At 41.5% G+C, this 20147-nt stretch overlaps 1 protein-coding gene across 3 annotated transcripts in view; it reads left to right on the top strand.

Moving 5' to 3' along the window:
• Positions 1 to 16190, top strand: part of LOC127412244 (calmodulin-lysine N-methyltransferase-like) — a 185104-nt gene extending 168914 nt beyond the window's left edge. For all 3 annotated transcript variants that reach the window (XM_051648466.1, XM_051648468.1, XM_051648467.1), the window contains one exon: positions 13972 to 16190. In XM_051648466.1, the coding sequence (XP_051504426.1) occupies positions 13972 to 14064 (93 nt within the window). In that variant the 3' untranslated portion in view covers positions 14065 to 16190. The remainder of the gene's footprint in view (positions 1 to 13971) is intronic.
• Positions 16191 to 20147: the final 3957 nt, after the last annotated feature.

Genomic DNA, 20147 nt, shown 5'->3' with positions numbered 1-20147 from the left:
AGGAAGAATGTTATTTAATTTATAATAAATATAATTTCTATGCACCAGTACTGTAATACAGTAATAAAAATGCAATTTTTACCTACATGTATTTTTACAAAACATTTTTGTGAATAAACAGGGTGTACAAAAACTAAAACTTCACTCTCTAATATTTTAATATTATGTATTATTGTCCAGTCAAGTTTATTATTATAATATGATGCTGAATTAGTTGTGACAAGGAGGAGGGCACGGCCGGCAGTGAGTCTGCATGGCTGGCCCCCAGTCAGGCTAATCAGCCGAGGAGAGGGATAAGGCCGAGCCGGATGTGGCAGTTAGGGAGAGAGAGAGCCACATGCAGCTGCCATATATGTTTATGTTTGTGTCCTTTAAATTTGTTCACCTGGTCCTCGACCACTCCTCCACCCTCTGGTGGACGACAGCTGCTCCTCCCCGGGTGGACCGGAGGGAGTCCTCCGACACCTGGCGGATGGAACACCCCTCTGCGTTCTGGAGGCCGGTAGCGAGCCCCTCTGCCCCTGGCAGCGGCTCCACCACTCCAGGTGGCAGCAAGCCCCTCCTCCCCTCACAGATGGCGGACGGCAGTAGCGAGGAATCCACGACAGCACATCCCTCCTCCTTCCCGGGTTTCGGCACCAATGTAACACGGTTCAAATGGGCAAGGAGGAGGCAGGAACTGGCTGAACAGTCAAAGTAATATTTAATAAAACAAAAAGACACAAAACACAATTAATAAAACAAAAAGACACAAAACACAAACACATACAAGGCAGCTGCGTCTGGCTCTCTCTCTCCCGAACTGCTGCATCCGGCTCGGCCTTATCCCTCTCCTCGGCTGATTAGCCCGATTGGGAACCGGCCGTGCAGACTCACGGCCCCGCCCCGCCCTCCTCCTCGTCACAGTATTATTATTTTGAGGATTTGTTTCATACAAAATAATATATTATGTTCCTCATTACAAATCTGGTGAAATGCCTCCTCCATTTCTCTGATACTGCGTTGCCTATTTAGATTTGTATAATAACTTTAAACTGCTTCAAATGTTTGTAATTGCGCAAATGGGTGAACCTGCTCACTTTGCCTTCACAATGCGCGTGAGCATCTCTGCAACATATTGCCGCATAAACACAGAACAGCTAAACTACAGTCAAGCTACTTAAAAAAAAAAAAAAGTAAGAGTAAACTACACTACAAGCTACTAACAAAAAGTACCTAACTACATTGACACTATTTAAAGAAGAAAATATTTTTAAATATATAAAAAATCTGATGATTTTATTTCATTCTGCAATCAGAAGTCCTGAAGACCTGATAGCTATTTCATTAAATGCATTACAGTCCAGTGGTTCCCAACCCTGTTCCTGGAGGCCCCCCAACACTACAATTTTGTATATCTCCCTAATCAAACACACCTGATTCAACTCATCAGCTCGTTAGTGGAGACTCCAAGACCTGAATTGGGTGTGTCAGAAAAGGGAGATATACAAAATGCATAGTGTTGGGGGGCCTCCAGGAACAGGGTTGGGAACCACTGTATTACACAATTAAGGTGACGACTTAAACATTTATACTAAAAATAAACTAATAACTTTAAAACACCCTATTTTATAAGTCCAATCAACTAAATATTTTGCTTCTAAAAAGAAGTGAAGTGACTTTTGCCAAAGTCCCTTTAAGGCTGTGCAGGGGCCCGAGTGGTTACTGACGACCATACGAATGAACTGACTAACTAAAATTAATTAGATCCCATGCTAAATATAATTGAATCATTTATTTTAACCGGTTCATTAAGATGAACTGCCCGAAAGAACCAATTTGCTTATATGACTTGGATTTCTCAGCGCTACAATAAAGATGGTTTAGGTGAGCGTGTTTGATTCCTCACACTGCTTTATTGCTGCATGTGTGCGCAATACAGTGTGACAAATGTAACATTTATGTGATGCTACTGTGAAGAATGAAGTTAAGTTAGTAGTGTCACTTTTAGTTAGTTAGTCCCCAACATTGGACATAAATTACTGAAACTTATTGTCTTGAGATATTTCACCTGTCTCTGTGACAGAACAAAATAGCCTTTTAACATTTTGCATGTTTATTGACATTAGGTTGGCGGACATGTCTTTGGAGGGCAGGGTTTTGGAGAGACACCAAATTCGAATTATTTTCCAGATTTTTGTCAGTCAAAACTGTTCCATGCATGCCATTTTCACTCACACACTCACACACAACTAGTTAATGCATTCACCTTGTCACTGTGTTGCCCTGATGCACCTGAGGTCTAGCAGGATCCTTATGTGCTAGACCACCTACTGTGTTTCTGTGTGGATAATGACAAGAGTAGTAAGGAGCCAAGATAGCTAAGTCAAGAGTCTTACTGTTCGCACCCGTGTGTGTGTCAGGTCATGCAGCTGTGCATGTGATATAAAGGGCAAACTGAAGTGCCCTCATCATATCTCAAAGTGATTAATTTTTCTTTCTTATCTTCTGATGAACACCCTGCCCTCTGTGAGTGTTTGTGCGTGTGTGTATGTGTGTGTTGGGTGAGAACATACAGACCAAAGTGCACAAAGAAACACACGGCTGACAATAGATCATATTCCCCACCTCCTTCAGAATACCAAATCACAGTCTTCTATTATAATACCGTCTACGCGCCCCTCCCAGACACCCATGTATGCAAGTACACATATGGTCGTCTGTCACTCCTTACCTCCGCCAGCCTCTGATGTCTTGGAGATTGAAGTGTTTCGTTTAAGACCCTAAATCTCCTCCTCCCTGCATGTGCTGGGGGAAAGGCTGGCCATGGATGGGGCTCTCAGCAGTGTGGGGATGTGGCGAGGGGGATGTGTGTTATCCGCTTATCCCCACTGTTTTGGAATAGAGCACCAGCAGCTGGAGGAGCTGCAAGCCGCCTGATAATGCAGCTATTTTCTACTCACCCATCTTAATCTTGTTACTCAAATGGTTGTGAAGAGAGTCATGAATTTTAATTCTGACTTCCCCTGTCCACACCCACAGCAACACCCTCATGCGCACATATATACATGCACATATTAACTTAATCTCTCTACAGCCGACCCAACTTCCAGCTGCCTATCTGCCTGCTTTCCTCTCCATATCGGCGCTCAACTCATTTAAAGGAATAGTTCACCCAAAAAAGAAAATTTTTACTCATCCTCGACACCTTTATCATTCCAAATCCGTATGACTTTCTTTTTTCCATGGAACACAAAGGAGAATTTTTAAAGAATGTCTTGGCCAATTTTTTTCAACATTATGAAAATGAATGAGGACTAGGGCTGTCAAGCTCAAAAATGACTAACAAGCACAATTAAAGTACCATATAATTAGTCCAGCTTTACGAAATACAATAGCTTTGTATAAGTAACTGACTGAAATTTAAGGCGTTATTCACTGCTGATCTTCCCCTCCTGTGGGCTGTGACTGCTTTGACTGGATCATCAAGTCATTTACATTTACATTAAGTAATTTAGCAGATGCTTTTATACAAAGCGACTTACAAATGAGGAACATAGCAAGTAATTTGTCATACAAAGTTCAACAATATCTACAGAGTTGTACTGCCAAGCTGTCGAGGTGGCTGGAGTAGTATAGGTGCTAGCGCAGAAGAAAGAGACAGAGAAGTATATATATATAAGTATATATAAAGTATTTGTATATAGTAAGTGCAAGTTAAGTTCAATAGTAATTGCAATTAGTGTGGATTGGTTAAGTACTCGCAGAACAGATGTTTTTTCAACTGGTTCTTGAATGTTGAGATGGTTTCAGCAGATCGTGTGAAGGTTGGAAGCTCATTCCACCACATTGGAACAGAGAAAGTGAACGATTGTGTAATAGACTTTGAGCCTCTTTGTGATGGGACCACCAGGCACCGCTTGTTCATAGACTGCAGAGAGCGAGTTGGAGCATAGACCTGGAGAAGTGAATTGATGTAAGAGTGTGCAGTTCCATTGGCTGTCCTGAAGGCCAGAGTCAAAGCCTTGAATTTGATGTGGGCAGCTACAGGTAGCCAGTGAAGTGAAATCAAGAGCGGACATTTATAATTCAGTACATTTATATGCGCTGTTACAGTCGAGCAACAGCCTGTTTTTGTGCAGTCAAGCTACAGTCTTCATCTATCCAAGTATACATGACACAATTGCATAATCAAATATTTGAAGTAAGGACATCAGCTGAGGAAGTCTTAAATATACCAGTCAGCCACAACATTAAAACCACCTGCCTAATATTGTGTAGGTCACCCTCATGCCGCCAAAACAGTGCCAACCCGCATCTCAGAATAGCATTCTGAGATGCTATTCTTCTCACCACAATTGTACAGAGTGGTTATATGAGTTACCATAGACTTGGTGAGTTCGAACCAGTCAGGCCATTCTCTGTTGACCTTTCTCATCAACAAGGCATTTCCATCCACAGAACTGCCGCTTACTGGATGTTTTTTTGTTTTTGGCACCATTCGGAGTAAATTCTAGAGACTGTTGTGTGTGAAAATCCCAGGAGATACAGAAATACTCAAACCAGCCCATCTGGCACCAACAATCATGCCATGGTCCAAATCACTGAGATAAAAAAAATTCCCCATTCTGATGGTTGATGTGAACATTAACTGAAGCTCCTCACCTGTATCTGCGTGATTTTATGCACTGCACTGCTGCCACACGATTGGCTGATTAGATAATCGCATGGATGTTTGTTGGTGCCAGACGGGCTGGTTTGAGTATTTCTGTAACTGCTGATCTCCTGGGATTTTATGCACAACAGTCTCTAGAATTTACTCAGAATTGTGCCAAAAACAAAAAAACATCCCGTGAGGGGCAGTTCTGTGGATGGAAAAGCCTTGTTGATGAGAAAGGTCAACAGAGAATGGCCAGACTGTTTGAACTGACCAAGTGTATGGTAACTCAGATAACTGCTCTGTACAATTGTGGTGAGAAGAATATAATCTCAGAATGCTATTCTGAGATGTGGGTTGGTGCTGTTTTGTTGGCACGAGTGGGACCTACACAATATTAGGCAGGTGGTTTTAATGTTGTGGCTGCTTGGTGTGCGTGCTGCATGTCACTCCATGCGTACAATGCCGAGGACAATTGTGGTCCAATTAATGTGTATGCATGCTGGACAAAGCCGAGATACAATCGCATTATCTACTGTAGGTCTCTATTTCAACTTCACAAAAATCGGACTTGTATGATTTTATTCAAACTAAAGTGTTTACATGACATTTTAAAAAGACAAATTATTGTTTTAGTCTGACCTAAAATCAAGCATTTAAAGTGCTAATATTACAAATATATTTACTACAAATATTTGTAGTAAAAACATAATTATGATTTTTATTTACATTGTTCTTGTTTTCCTGTATTATTACTATGGGTTCTCTATGAATATAAAGGTTAAAATATGGTTACTGTAGTATTACCATGGCATGCAAAACTTAAATTCCCGCCCTGTCCTCTAAGGAGCTTTATACTTTAACAGCCCGAATATATCAATATCTGCTCTCCACACATTTAACATCTGAATATGTCAATTTCTGGAGCCTGTAGTGCGAGCGACCAGACGTCAAGTTCACCCTGCACTTTCTAAGGATCAGGTCTCTCACTCACTCTCAAAAATGCTGCAAGAGAAACCGGAGAGAGAGGGAAAAGCAGCAATAAAATAAATGACTTGCATCTTGCCAGCAGCATGTTTAAAAAGTAGGAGCCGATTTATCCAGCCACCCATGAAGCTGATTAGCAGGCTGTGATCAGGAGGAACAGCTTTGCTTGTTAAACTTTTCACCTTTGCAAGCTCGCTGCCTTTTTCCTACTTTCCTCTCACTCTCTCTCTCTCTCTCTCTCTCTCTCTCTCTCTCTCTCTCCTCTGTCTCTGTCTAAGCTTCTTTGCTATATCACTCTAACACTTTTATTGCTCTCTCTCTCTCTCTCTCTCTCTGTCATTCCATCTCTCCTTCCCTACTCACTCACTCTGTCCCTCAATCCTCCCTTCCATATACACACACACTCTCACTCTCTCTTGTCTGGGTTGGTGTAATATTTGAATGTGAATGTGTCGGCTCTCGCATTGGGCTTAGTGTTGGTCGGCTGGCTGCCCCGATTATGAGGGGTCGCGGGTTCAAACATCGGCTGCTGTGTCGAGGGGTGGAGAGAAAGAGATAACGCACATCAAGGGCATGAGAGTGGCCTTTTATCTGTTTTTATTTTATCTCAAGCCACAGAGAGGATGGGGTGAATGTTAGAGAAAGACAGAAAGAGAGAGGGAATGTTTGTATGTTTGCATCTTAATGTTTATATAGATTTAAAATTGATTAGAAATGGGCCATTCTCTCTTTTTGTAGCCATTGTGTTACAGAGTTGGTGTAGATACATGAGAACTCAATGATGCATAATTTACCTTTTGGAAATCCTACCTGGAAAGGCTTTTCAACTGTACATTACCTGGCTGGAATTCTGGGAGTGATATAACTTTAGCATACCATGGATGAACTGATATTCAACATAAAACATGCTGGTACTGTCAGAGATGTGGTCTAGCACAGTGGTTTTCAACTGGTGGGTCGTGACCCAAAAAGATCTGTTCTGATAGGGCTGTGGACAGAAAAGCATTTTTAAATACAAATAGTAAATAAGAACCATATCATCTTGCATAGTTAGGATAGCTATATAAATGTGCTTATCAGTGTAACAAAGGTTCAGGTTGGGCAGATAAAGGAAGAAACGGCCCACTTGATGGCCAAACATCAACTTCGTCTCTCTCATAGAGAGCTTTGACTAATTTACAGCACCGGGCGCTCCTCCCCCTCCACCTCTTGGGACAGAACAGCACCCAGCCCCCTATCCGATGCATCTGTCTATAAAACAAAAGGGAGAGAGAAATCAGGGGAATGCAGAAGTGTCCCGCCACAAAGTGCAGCTTTTACCTGCGTGAAAGCTAGTTGGCAAGACCAAGTCCACTGGACCGGGTCTGGGACTCCCTTTTTACTGAGATCAGTCAGGGGCTGGTGATGTCGTAAAAATTAGGCACAAACCTTCGATAGTAGCCGGCCAGCCCCAGAAACTGTCTCACCTCCTTTTTGGTCTTGGGTCTCGGGCAGGTCGCGATCGCTGCTGTTTTATCAATTTGAGGTCACACCTGCCTGTGACCCAAGATACCGTACCTCCACCTGTCCAATTGCGCACTTCTTTGGGTTTGCTGTGAGCCCCGCTCGTCACAGTGATTTCAGAACCGCCCTCAGATGCTGCATATGCCGTTGCCAATCATTATTGTAAATAATGATATCATCCAAATAAGCAGAGGCATATACAGCATATGGCCTGAGGACCCTGTCCATAGGACGTTGAAACATAGCTGGGGCCCTAAACAAACCGAACAGAAGGGTCACAAATTGGTGTAATCCAAATGGTGTGGAGAAGGCCGTTTTCACACAGGACATCAGCGTTAAGGGGATCTGCCAATATCCCTTTGTCAAATCCAGTGTCTAATAAAAGCGAGCTGAGCCCAACCGATCGAGCAGTTCGTCAATACGAGGCATTGGATAAGCATCAAATTTCGACACCGCATTGACCTTTCTATAATCCACACAGAACCGGACAGAGCCATCGCTCTTAGGTACCAGAATCACCGGGCTGGCCCAATCACTGTGGCAATTCTTCTATTATGCCCATATCGAGCATGGCCTTTATTTCTTCCCGTACTACTTGTTTCTTATGTTCAGGTAAGCGGTAGGGACGACTACGTACCACTACCCCTGGGGTTGTATCGATGTGGTGTTTTGTGAGATTAGTGTGGCCGGGAAGAGGCAAGAACATGTCAGAGAAATTATTTTGCAACCTGGCAACCTCTGTATGTTGTGACGGCGAGAGGTGGTCTCCGCAAGGGACTGAACCGATTGGCTTTTAGACTCACCTCCGGGCTGAGCTCCTCCTTCTCCAGAACTACCATCGCCAAGGATACAGAGACTGCCTCTCTCCATGGTTTTAGTAGGTTGAGGTGGTAAATTTGATGAGCCCTGCCCCTATCCGTATGCATTACCTCATAATCGACTTTTCCAACTCGCCGTGTGACCTCAAAGGGCCCTTGCCACTTTACGAGTAATTTAGAGCTCAATGTGGGCAGTAATACAAGTACTTTATCTCCTGGTGCAAATTCCCATAGCCGAGCTCCCCTGTTATACAGCCGGGACTGACGTTCTTGTGCCTTTAGCAAATTATCCTGTGATAGACGCCCCAGTGTGTGGAGTTTTGCTCTCAGGTCAAGCACTTATTGAATTTCATTTTTGCTTTGTAAAGGTCCCTCCTCCCAATTTTCCTTCATGATGTCTAACACGCCACAGGGCTTACACCCTTATAATAATTCTAATGGGGAAAACCCCATTTGTAAAGCAAATAACAGGGGTTTGAGCCACCTATCCCAATTCCGAGCATCTTCGTGCACAAACTTACGAATCATATTTTTTAAGGTTTTATTAAATCGTCCAACCAAGCCTTCCTTTTGTGAATGGTACACGCTTGTCTGAATCGATTTAATACCTAACAATTCATACAGCTCGTGTAATGTACATGACATGATAGTGCCCTGGTCAGTGAGGATTTCTTTCAGAATCCCCACTCGGGAGATTATTCTGAAGAGTGCCTCCGCAACACTACGTGCTGAGATGTTGCGAAGAGGCACTGCTTCTGGGTATCGCGTTGCGTAGTCCACCATATCCAACACAAAGCGATGCCCGTGTGCTGACCGCTCTAATGGCCCGAGGAGGTCCATGCCAACTTTGTTAAAGGGAACCTCAATCAATGGAAGAGGGTGCAATGGCACTTGTGGAGTGATCGGCAGATTCACCAGCTGACATTCGCGGCATGTCACAAACCACCGGCTAACATCCCCGTGAATGCCTGGCCAATAGAAACAGGCCATGAGATGGCTTAGTGTTTTCCCCTGTCCCAATTGACCTGCCATCAGACTATGATAAGCCGCCTGGAACAACATTTCCCGACGGCTCCTTGGTACTAACAACTGGGTTGCATCTTCTTTTGTCTGAGCATCCTGCATCACTTGATACAACCGATCGTTTATAAGTGAGATATACGAGTATGTGAGTGCAATGCGCGGCTGAAGGCATCATCAATTAATTTCACTTGGTCAAACGTGTGCTTAAGAGTCCCAGCGGGAATTCCCCTAAGGGCTGGGGAAGCCGAGGCTTCCCCCTCCCTTACGTCATCCTGACGCGGAGCTGACATAGATGGCCCCGGCTCCGCCTCCCCCATCAGCGCACATCCCACACCATCCCTCTTATTACATGACCCATCCACACACAACCCCTTGAACAATTCAGGAAAAGCCGGCCAATTAGTACCCAAAATTAGTTTATGGGTGAGGCGGGAACTAACCATGGCCTCAATGCTATGCTTTTGACCCCGAAATAGAACAGTGACAGTCACTGCAGGATAATCGTAAATATCCCCATGCACACACCTCACCTTCGCCTGATTATTTGAATCCAATGCCCCATTTTGAACCAAGCATTGATGAATAGAGGTTTGGTTACAACCTGAATCCACCAAGGCTTGGTATGCACCCCCCCCAATACTCACGGGCATTTGGTATGTCCCGGCTCGATCGGTGGTGGCCTGTGGAGTGTCGGGGACCCGGATCACCATCCCCAACTCCATCACCAGGCACTATTCCCGGATGTGTCCTGGCTCCCCGCAACTCCAACAGACCAGCCCAAACCTCACGTCCACACTAGTGGTGGCAGCTTCCCACACCTGAGAGGAAGAATTGCTGGGGCACCAGTCTCGGAGGATTGTTCCACCATTTCCAGGGGAACAGGATAGGTTGGAAAGAAGGAGGGGAGGGGGAGGGATGACAGGGAGAGAGAGAGCGGGGCTCACCGGCCCCCGGGTACACCACTAAATGGTCCTCCACCAACTGCACTGTTTCATCCAGCGACGCCGGTCAGTGGCACTGGACCCACTCCACAGTTCCTTTCGGTAGTTTGGCAATGAATTGTTCCAGTACCACGAGAATGTCGCTGGGCTCCTCGGCTAGCACCCACCACTGGCAGGTGTTGCAGAGCTGTTGAACGAAGGCAAACGGGTGGCCGACTTTGCTCAGCATCAGGATTCGGGACCGCCGGCGATGCTCTTTGGGACTGCAGCCGACCTGCTGCAGGATGGGTTTTTTCAGCTCAGGTTACCTCAGGAGGTTGTCCACCGGGAGTTGTTGGGCCACGAGTTGGGACTCCCCGGTCAGCAGCAGTAGGACATGGACTGCCCATTGCGCCTGCAGCCATTCCAGAGCTCGGGCCTGCTGCCAGGGTCACGGAAAAACTATGCAAGGCATAATAAAATGTGACCCTGACTACATTAAATATTTGTTACGTTTGGTACTGTGTTGGGTCGCCACTTGAGATCCTGGAGCAAAACTGGCCTAGCGGTTCATGCACATGTGCCTGACACGCTGAACTGTGGTGCGACCCAAAATATTTCTTCTCCCCTCTCTTCTGTCTTTGTCAATAAAAAGACCCCTAAATATGTGGTGTTACTGATTCTGAGTGTGAATTATTAGCTATTTAAATCGATCTGGCAGGACATTTAAATATTTTGCTTGTGTAAACACACACAAGTGCTGAATCTTCCCATTTGAGTTGATGTTTTTTAAGTCCTACTCTGCATCTATTGTCCAGCATATTTTAGTCACTCTGAAGTGTGTTACAAGTCAGCTGTTTTTGCTGTTTGGTGGGGGCTTATTTTCATAAACAAATTGCATGTTTTCCCCTTAGTCTTGACGAAGTGTGTGGGACTTCAGGCGAGCTGATTGGCTGGGACAGAGCTGAGCTTCAGGGCAGAACAGATTGGCAGTGCACTGAGTGTACTGCCACAACTCTAGAGCTCAGAAAGTGGCAGAAAAGCGGACCCACAGGTCATATTGTACAGCAAGGCTGCGTGACATTCTCTCTGCCGACACCTCAACTCTAAGTGAGCCATTATGAAGCAGTTAGTGGCATTCTTGCTGCTTGTCCTTGTCTGTTAGGAGTTTTTGCAGTGGTTATCCGAAAAGTGAAAGGCATATCCAAGGAAATAAAAAAAAAAAAAATGCAACAGAGCAGAAATATAATGTTCAACTGCCAAGGCCTGTTTCACACATCCTGTGTCTGCGGCCATATGAACAGATAACAGCATTCATGCTGCCCGCATTCCAGATGCAGCCGTGCATTGCAAGCTGAACTCAGCATAAAAAAAATTCGGAAATTTCACTATAAACTACATTTTACTTGGAGCAACTGACTTTGAAAATATAGTCTGTCGGGCCTGATGCAGGTTACACATACAGTGACAAACAGCATACAAACAACATTTTCTGTTCAGTAAATCTGATGGAATCCAGATGATTAAACAAATGTTTCAGGTTCAATACAAGTTATATTTGTGGCATAACAAAAAAATATGTACATTTCAACTCATACCTTGTTTATTAAAAAAAAAAGCAAATATGACGGTTACAGTGAGGCACTTACAATTGAAGTTAATGGAACCAGCCCATAAATGTTAAAATACAACTTTTTTTAAAGTATAGCCACAAGACCTAAAAATTATTTGTGTTATCATGATTTTCGTATGATAACATTACTTACTAACCTTATCTGTATAAAGTAATATCCAATATTATAACTTTGTTGCCTTGACAACGTAATGCATGTAAAACCTGTAATCGATTTTATCACAATAAAATCATGTTGAACATAGTTTTATAACACAAAAATCATAATTTATTTCTTTTTTTCTTATGCAAAAATACAGTGAGGCACTTACAATGGAAGTCAATGGGGTTAATCTGTAAACATTAAAATACACACGGTTTTAAAACTATTGGCACCAAATGTAAACAATATGCATGTTAAAATGATTTTAGTGTTATAAAATCCCTTACTAACCTTTTCTGTGTTGTTATATCCAGTTTTACAGCTTTGTTGCCATGATGACGTAAAGCATGATGTAAAGCCCTAAAACCCTAAAATGATGTAAAAACTCTGATTTAAAGGGGACATATTATGCAAAATCCACGTTTTAAATTTTTTTGAACAAAATTATGTGTCCCCAGTGTGTGTAGACAACTACAAAATATGGTAAAAGACCATCCCCTCGTTTCTTTCCTTTCCCCATCAATAAAAAAACAGTGTATCCGAACGATCCATTCAGGTTTGCAGCCCCTTATGACGTCAAAAGGGGAAAGGTACCACCCACGGATGGTGAAGAGATCCACCCGAGTAGCTTTATCTCCTCGCTAGAGCCGCTTGTGTTAGCTCGGACTGCTTCATCAATGATGGTCAACACAAGGCTGGATTTGCTTCAAAGCTAAGGATCAAGGATGCATCGATATACTAACCCTCCGTAACCCAACTTCAGATTTGCAAGTCATAAGTTTCGCACTTTATACTTTTTTAATGTTTGCAATTTGGCTTTCTGAATTTGCTTGTTTAAACGTTGCGTGAAAAACACTTGTTGTGAAAACACTGTGCTTTGTGTAATGTAGCAACTAGTCCCTAACTACCTTATTCCATAACAATGAAGCTGTAGCTCTGTTTCGGTTACAATATAAACTGATTGGCATCCTTCACCGCTTGAGTGGTCATGCAATGAAGATTTTCTGTGTAATAAAACTGGTCATTATTTGAGTGGCATTTTCAACAACTATAGCTGTTTTTCATATTTCATAGCTCGACCTTTGTTATGCACAATACAGTAAGATGACTGACTGTGTGTTCTCCATGTTATTTTTTAATTGTTTAAGTTCTCCTGCATTGTTTTCGCTGGGGTATCCATGGCACCAGAAGGAAAGGCACAGCCCACTTCCAGAAAGGGGTGTGGGGAGCAGCAGCTCCTTTGCATTTAAAGCTACAGACACTAAAACAGCCCGTTGGAACAGGGCTACAAAACAGGGGTATAAAGGCATGGTAGAATAAACGGTCTGTAAGATATTTTGATCTGAAACTTGACAGACACATTCTGGGGACACCTGAGACTTATATTACATCATGTAAAAAGGGGTATAATATGTTCCCTTTAAACAATTTTACAGCTCAAATAACACTTGAGTTTTAACAGAAGAATTAATATACTGTAAGTGCTTTTATAAAATATAAGCTTCATATTTCTGCCTTAAAACCCTCCAGAAATTTGCCCCATTCACTTCCATTGTAACCTCGATTTTTGCTTTTTTTAAAGAAAAGGAGAAATGAGTTGAAATAAATGTTTGTTATAATCAACATTATGGCACAAATGCTGCCAACTGATCTTAATTTGTATCGAACCCGGAATATTCCTTTAACCAGTTATTTTATGCACTTTGGGGTTTGGATATTGTTCCATGTACATTAAAGGAAGAGTTCAACCAAAAATGAAAACTCATATGACTTTCTTTCTTTCGTTGAACACAAAAGGTGAATTTTTAAAAGGTCTTCACAGGATTTCTTTACCATATAATGCAAGTGAATAGCGACTGCAGTCTGTGAACCTCAAAAAACAAACTAAAACCACAGTAAAAGAAATCAACATGACTCATGCACTATATTCCAAGTCTTCTGAAGCCATAAAATCACGTTGTGTGATGAATAGAACAAAATTTAAGTCGTTATTCTGTCTCAAATCATGCCAAGTCATTTTCTGACCAAACATTAAATGTCTGTCACTGTTCTACATTATCAACATAGCTGCCATATTTAATTTTAGCACTTTATTAATAATCATAATTTTTAAAGGAAAAATTCTATGTACTGTAGTAACCCAGAAATCACTTTATTTTCTATATAGTGCCGCTGCAGAAACGTTGCCTGTTGTTGAAGTTACGCTCACACACTGCACACACCTCAGGCCTAATGTGTCAGTATTTGATAAAAAAAAAAGAGTCATGAAAGTGTCATTTTGTTTCTTGCTTGTGTTCCTTGTTTTTCAGATGCAGACAGAGGGCAAGGAGGTGTATGATAGAAACATCCACTATCCTCTCCTCCTCACTCTCACCCATGGGTCTAGTCCAGCCCTGATCTGAGCTGGGCAAAACTATCTCTTGCCAGGCTGCCTTCCTGCACCACCACCCCCTGTGTCCCTGTCCGGCAGGCCTAAAACGGGCCCTCCTCAATTCTGATATCTTTTTTAACTACCAAGTTCAATGAGTGTGTGTGCTTTGAAAACAGAGTATGTAGGTGTGTGTTTGAGTTGCCGTGCGTGTGCTTGACCCGTTTACTGTGCAATACAAGTGTGAAATGTGCTAAACAGAGAGGTGGAGAACACATCACTCCCTCTCATCCTACCAGTACTTCAAACGTTGCGGATGCAAAGATCAGACATGAAATCATTCGATACCCTGTGATGATGCATGATATCAGAGAATGGTGTTTCAGGGAAGAACATTGTGATATCATTAAAGGGATAGTTCATCCAAAAATGTAAATTCTGTCATCATTTACTCTTCCTCATATTTTTTTCAAGAAGCATTTGACTTTGTTCCATGATGACAGAATTTTCATTTTTGTGTGGACTATTCCATTAAGTTCATGATTTTGAGTCTGGAGGTTAATATAGCTAATCAGGTTTGCCTGACTATCTATGCCTCTTCACAAAGACATAAATGATACTTTAGTGTTGTCTCGATCATGAGATTTTGTTATCATATGATACCAGCTATCAGTTCACTACTAGCTACTGATTCTTTATCTACACTCAAAGGTTCATTTTGGCACCAAAGTTTTCAAGTGGTTGAGATATTGATGCTGCTGCGCTGAATGTTAATTGCTTCACTGTGAAATGCTCTCAGTTCTTATTTTTATCAAAGTAATGACAAGATATGATAAACTAGAAAAGACTAAGAATTAATTTCTTCATTGTTTCACACGACCAACAGTAAGACCTGCAGCACTGTTCTCCACCACCTTGAGTTCTACAATGTGCACTCACTGTGCAAGCTGGACCTGGCCTCATTTAAGGGATTGTTCACCCAAAAATGACAATTATGTCATCATTTACTCACCCTAATATCTTTCCAAACCTGTATGACTTTTTTTTGTATGAGTTATTTATAGCAGAATGTCCAAGCTTGATCTTGCTCTTTTCCACACAATGCATGGGAATGATGTCCACGGCTGTCATGCCAGATTTTTAAAGCATAAGTTTGAGTGAATAACGACTTAAATTACAAGTTACAAATTATCGTATGGCAAATTACAAGTTATTGTATGGCTTAAGGATAATTTACAGAATATACGTAGTTTCAAATCTAACGGAGTACTTTTATGATACAAATGGTGCATTTTTTTTACTTTTTGGAGCTCAACAGCCTCCACTTTCATGCTATGGAAGAGAGCAGCTTGAACATTCTGCTAAACTTCTCCTTTTGTGTTCCACAGGAAAAAGTAATACGTTTGGAATTACAATTAGTAAATGATGAGAGTTAACTATCCCATTAAGTACATAATTTTTATTTATTTTTTTAATATTATTTGACGATGGACTACGTAACGATGGACGCCCGACGCTGAATCAGCCCAGAGAGGGATAAAAAGGAGCCGGGGATGCCAGTTCGGGAGAGAGAGATGCACACAGCAGTCTTGTGTTATTAAAAGTTTCGTTGACTGCTCAGCCGGTTCCTGCCTCCTCCTTGCCCATCGTGTGAATCTGTTACATTGGTGCCGAAACCCAGGAAGGAGTGTTCGAGATGGGCAAGGAGTAGGCGGGAAGCAGCTGAGCAGTAAATGTAAACTTTTAATAAACAAATGAACAAAACACAACATAAAACTGCTTTCCAGCATAACACAAAACACAAGACTGCTGCATGTGTCTCTCCCTCTCTCTGGAACTGGCATCCTCTTTATACCTCTCCCGGCTGATTGGGCTGATTCAGCGCCGGGCGTCCATCGTTACGGCCCGGCCACGCCCTCCTCCTCGTCACAATATATAAACCCAGGGCTGTCCTAAACTTTAAACCACTTTCACTTTTGTTTTCTTCTGGTATCGAGCTGGTGATACCTCATTCAGAGCTCTTTGGTTTCATTGTGAATTGTTCAGGGCTGTGTGCTTCTGCACTGTGATTACGTTTGTACAAAACACAGATGAGTCCAAAGTGATTGTTTCACACTGACACTGCAGGTGCTTGTAATGACTGTGATTAAATCATTGTTATGAATCCTTTTGTGTCCTGGTCATTTTTTTCCACTAGGTGAAATGTCACTTTATGTGTCATTGATTTGAGCAACAAACAGCTTATGGTTATAATTAATGGCAAATGTGTTTAATTATATTTAATACATTAATTCTGCACCATTTCTAGGTCAGTAATAAAATGCAAGCACATTTGTGACACTGACCTTATCTCATTTTTACAAAAGGTCAGATTTCCTTGCTTCCATTGAAGCACACAAGATGCTTTTTGGAAAAAAGAGTGCACGCTGAAAATAAAATAAAAATCAAATACTAACAAATTCTGTAATTCTTCTATATTATTTTTTATTCACCTTTACACTGAAATTGTTATGTTAATAAGTTGTAATTAAAAAGTTTTTATTAAATTAGAAAAATGCTAAATAGAAGGTTTTTCAGTAGACTTTGAATGTTCTTCAAAGTCACTTTACCGGTGGATTTTCTTAAATGTGCTTTAGTTCACAATTTGACTGTGTCCCTCTAGGCCTCTTCACTTCCTGTGCTCTGATAGCCGACTTGAAGCTCAGCAGCAGAGAGTAGCTACACAGCTAATCCTGTCAGTCACTCTGTGGAAAAGAGAGAGGGAGATGAGGAGGGGTAAAAAGGAACCCAGCTCTGTCTTTTGAGATTTGAAAGAGGTCCGTTGTCCCCTCCCTATGTCCCAGTAGAGGGAGTGAGCTCCCTGTTCACTACAAGAGCTCCATTAACTTGACCACTTGCCCTTTGCACACAAAGCCTGGGCCGGCCCACTGTACCACCCACCCAATTATGTGCAATTAAGCTCTGTGTGCTGTGTCAAGATGCAGAGAGACAGAGAAAGAGAGAGATAGCCTGTAAAGGGAGGGAGAGAGTGAAACAGGAAGAGGGCAGTTATTAAAAGGCACTGCATGGCTGTTACCTGTAGTTTGGCTTATTGTCTACCAGCAGCACGGACAGTTAAAGTGAATTGTATGTTGTAGACTGGATAAAGTTGTTCACTGTTTTGTAGTGCAGAGATGTGTTGCTTTAGGTACCAAATTTGATCTTTTAGAGTAGTGTGGACATGTTTTAACCTCCTGAGACCCGAGCGTGACTGCTGTGTATATTTTCCATTTCCCTTTTTTATTTGTAACTAAATTAGAAGCACCTAATAAACATGAACTAAAAAAATTCTAGAGCAAATAGTTTTCCTAAAAAATGTATGGAAACATGTGGACAGCTGGACTAAGTTGTGAAATTTTAAATTTAAGCTGTAGTTTTTTTTTTTTTTTTTTTTACCAAATTGTTTATTATGTTTCCAGGAGTGTTGTTTATTCATGTTTTTAGAAGTTACAGACGTTACATCATAAAATTAGCATAATTAATTATGTTTCAAAGTAATAGCCAGCATCATGCAATCACTGCCAACCATTTTAAAATATAAATTATACATTATAAATGCTGAATATCTGTACTGATTACCATTGTCCCATGTCTGCCAAACATGTTGAGTGATCCAAACATCATCTGCAGCCTCAAACTGAACTTTTGGTTGGATTTTAGGAGTTAATGCACTTAGATATATAGAGAGCTATAGGATGCTCCCTTGGTCCCTATTTAGTGAATGACTTAACCTTCAGTCTGCTGTCTGTCTGTACTGGCTTCAGAACAGTTCAAAATGCAAATTATTTTCATCCTAACTCAATTTAAATCTTCTGAAAGCAACAGTTTTCAGCTTTTGGATGCACTCATTGATTCTCAGTGTGATAATGCACAGTGAATCTAGGATTTCTAAGGAAGAAATGTGCTGATGTAGGGTACATTGTGTTTAGCAGCGTGGCGATTCATGAGAAATCGCTCAAATTTTTAAAATGGCATTTCGGATGAAACTAGAGACTCTAATCTTTAGACTCAAACATGCAGGTTTCAATGTAAAACCTTAATTAGGTTTCTTACCAGATGTAATTTTGTTGGTGTTTCTCACAAGGACAAACTCTGCATGTTGTTTTGTCACATGACTCGTGTGTCGAAAGTTTAATGCTTTACTGACAGCACAGAGTCTCCTGAAGTAAGATCAGTTGGTTTAAATTAATTTAAATGATGCGTTGTTTATAGCAAAGCCAAAATACAATGTCCACGCATGTGTACGTGGGGTCGCACAAAGTTAAAGCTGAAGTGTGTCATTTTTCCAATGTTACAATTTTTCTCATACCCCAGTTAAATATGTAGTGACAACTATAAATAAGACAATTGTAGTTGTATTTCTCAAAGAAATGTAAAGGCTAGGGAATACTTTGTTTTTCTGCATGCCCAAGTCTCGCCCACAGTTGAACACTCTAGTCTAGCCTTTCAGAGTATACTCATTTGACCGTGAGCACGTAGAGATATGCTTGCCACATACACACTACGGCTAATTTGTGACTCTCTTTAGTAAGTTCATGGCAGGTGCATATACAGACGACACGCACAGACTGTCTGCATATTTAGAAAAACTGTGCCGCATGCAGACAACTGTACTGTGCTGATGACAAAATTAGCAGCATACTGAAAGCGAAATTATACTTTGGCTTTACGTGTAAACAATTTTTGTGGTGCTTTTTTGTTTGAGCATCCTTACCAGTCCAACATAACATTTGTTCAACCAATGGTTTGAGTTTGGGGTGGGACTATCTGGTTGTCAGACCAATGGCAGACTCATTATTTTTGCAATTCCATCTGGTGATGCTAGTGGAACAATAATTACACACTTTAAAAGAAGAAAACATCTTTATGGTCATACTGTATTTTGTTCTGAAATGGGATGTTGATGGGGCAGCACAAGTGTGCTTTGGTGTCTATATCTAAAACTTGCATTTCAAACTCATATACACCCACAAACAAAAATAAAAGCCAGTAAACTGTTTTTGAACACACCATCCCTGAGGCATTGTGGCCATGTTGGGGCAAAAGCAAGTGAAAGCTGATGGAATGTACTGAGTTGGTTCAGGTGTGCATGTGTTCTCTTTTTTTTTAGATATATTTGCAGTGTGAAGACTGGGAAATGTGTGTGTGATTGTGTGAGTGTGTGTGTGTGTGTGTGTGTGTGTGTGTGTTTGTGGGCAGGTTTAAGTGGTTTACAAGGACTTTTTTTTAGGTTACAAACTGGTAATTACAAGGGTATTATGCTATAAATGTGGTTTATGAGGACATTTCTAGTGTCCCCATAATTCAAATCGCTTAAAAAACACACTAAACAATGTTTTATTGAAAATGTAAAAATGCAGAAAGTTTTTTTTTTGTTGTGAGGGTTAGGTTTAGGGGTAGGGTTAGGGGATAGAATCTATAGTTCGTACAGTATAAAATCATTATGTCTATGGAGAGTCCTCATAATGATAGCTGTGTGTGTGTGTGTGTGTGTGTGTGTGTGTGTGTGTGTGTGTGTGTGTGTGCAGTTGGATTCCATTAATGACAAACTCTCAAATGTACCTGTCGCACTTGTAGAAATTATATTGCAGCTTTCACATCCCAAAATCTGACCAGCACGCACACCTCAGCATTTGACCTTGATTTTAAAACAATAAAAGCTCCCCTCCTAAAATTCCTCTCCTTCAGAAGGATTTTGAAAATGTTTTTAGTTTGTTGCTTTTATTGAGGGACTAGATTGTAAAGTCTCTGTCCTTAATTTCACAGTTGGGTTTTAAAAATGTTTCCTTCTAAGGGGCAAAGTAAATCAAGGAAAGTGAGTGCACAGTTCCTGAAAGCATTTTCTCCACTGAGAGCCATTGAGCGTGTTAGCAGCAGGAGCTGGAATGCTTTCCTTTCCAACACCTGCTACCGGCCCTGTGGGGCCTGGATTACCTTTTCATTTCCACCCTCTCTGCAGAGAAAGAGAGAGCTGAAATACTAAGTGAAGTTAAGATAAACGTGGACCCTTTGGGCTGTTTCTGAGCACTGGCATCTCTGCTGTGTGGTGCCACTTTAAATGTTGTATCTCTGAGAATG

The sequence above is a fragment of the Myxocyprinus asiaticus genome, chromosome 21 (genome assembly GCF_019703515.2).
Source record: "Myxocyprinus asiaticus isolate MX2 ecotype Aquarium Trade chromosome 21, UBuf_Myxa_2, whole genome shotgun sequence".
Classification (NCBI taxonomy): domain Eukaryota; kingdom Metazoa; phylum Chordata; class Actinopteri; order Cypriniformes; family Catostomidae; genus Myxocyprinus; species Myxocyprinus asiaticus.
Note: the sequence above shows the minus strand (reverse complement) of the source record. Positions and strands in the feature narration are given on the sequence as shown.